General features: G+C 48.1%; 1 protein-coding gene across 1 annotated transcript in view; it reads right to left on the reverse strand.

The window, feature by feature from the left end:
- LOC139917956 (rap1 GTPase-activating protein 2-like) overlaps positions 1-823 on the reverse strand; it is a 13,093-nt gene extending 12,270 nt beyond the window's left edge. Inside the window, exon 1 of the mRNA XM_078286676.1 lies at positions 615-823. Coding sequence (XP_078142802.1) covers positions 615-823 — 209 coding nt within the window. The remainder of the gene's footprint in view (positions 1-614) is intronic.
- Positions 824-1,580: the final 757 nt, after the last annotated feature.

The raw sequence follows: 1,580 nt of genomic DNA on the forward strand, positions 1-1,580 counted from the left end.
CAGGACCACAGGAGACAGGAGGTTCTGTCAGCCACAGGAGGTTCTGTCAGACCGCAGGAGGTTCTGTCAGACCGCAGGAGGTTCTGTCAGACCGCAGGAGGTTCTGTCAGGGCCGCAGGAGGTTCTGCCAGGCTGCAGGAGGCAGGAGGTTCTGTCAGGCCGCAGGAGGTTCTGTCAGGCCGCAGGAGGTTCTGTCAGGCCGCAGAGGAGGTTCTGTCAGGCCGCAGGAGGTTCTGTCAGGCCGCAGGAGGTTCTGTCGCAGCGTCAGTACAGACAGCGACAGTACTGGTGAAAAGGAGGTGAACAGAGGGCGGACACCTCTGAACAGAAAATCCCCTTTATCTAACAGGAAGTGAAGGCAGGGCGTCCTGTGGCTCAGTGGTCTGAGGCACAGGACGCCCTGGAAGGTTTTTAACCACGGGTTTGAATCCAGCCTGGAGCTTTGTCGCATGTCATCTCCTTTCTACTTGGAACTATAGATAATAAAATAATCATAATCTTTAAAAAACAAAACAAACCAACAGCGGGGTTGAACATGTGGGCCGACCTGGACAGACAGAACCGGTTTCCCCCTGAAATCACCAGAGCTTCACTCCGGTCTTCATCCAGCTCACCGTCCCACAGGAGGAGGGGGGCGGCAGTAAGGCTGCGGGACGGAGGGCCTGTCCGGCTTTAGAGCCACATCAGCTCGACGCCTCCTAACGGGAGCGGAAGCCGAGCGAGGCACCAAGGAGCCGGCAGAGGGGGCGGAGCCAGGAAGAGTTTGGCTGCGCGTCTGCAGGCTCGCCGCAGGGAGGCGTGATGTGGGATTAGGGCGAAACATCAAAGGATCAGAAACACTACGATGTGTTTATTGTGATGTTTACTGACTGGACAGGAACACCAGGCGCTTCCTCCAGCGTGTTGAACTGACCGTGTTTAGGTGCTAAATCAACCAAAATCCAAAGATTGATATGATACTGCTCCTCCTGATCCCAACAACAACAACAACAACCATAATACAACAATAACATCATCATCAACACAACCATCATCAACAACAACAACCATGATCATCATCAACAACAGCCATCATCATCAACAACAACCATCAACAACAACAACAACCATCATCAACAACAACAACCATGATCATCATCAACAACAACCATCATCATCACAACAACCATCATCATCAACAACAACCATCATCATCAACAATAACCATCATCAACAACAACAACCATCATCATCATCAACAACAACCATCAACAACCAACAACAACCATCATCAACAACAACAACCATCATCATCATCAACAACAGCCATCATCATCAACAACAACCATCAACAACAACCATCATCATCATCAACAACAACCATCAACAACCAACCATCATCATCATCAACAACAACCATCAACAACAAACCATCATCTCATCAACAACATCATCAATAACAACCATCATCATCATCAACAACAACATCAACAATAACAACATCCATCAACAACAACCATCATCATCATCAACAACATCATCAATAACAACATCCATCATTATCAACAACATCATCAATAACAACATCATCATCATCATCA

The sequence above is a fragment of the Centroberyx gerrardi genome, chromosome 11, assembly GCF_048128805.1.
Source record: "Centroberyx gerrardi isolate f3 chromosome 11, fCenGer3.hap1.cur.20231027, whole genome shotgun sequence".
NCBI lineage: Eukaryota > Metazoa > Chordata > Actinopteri > Beryciformes > Berycidae > Centroberyx > Centroberyx gerrardi.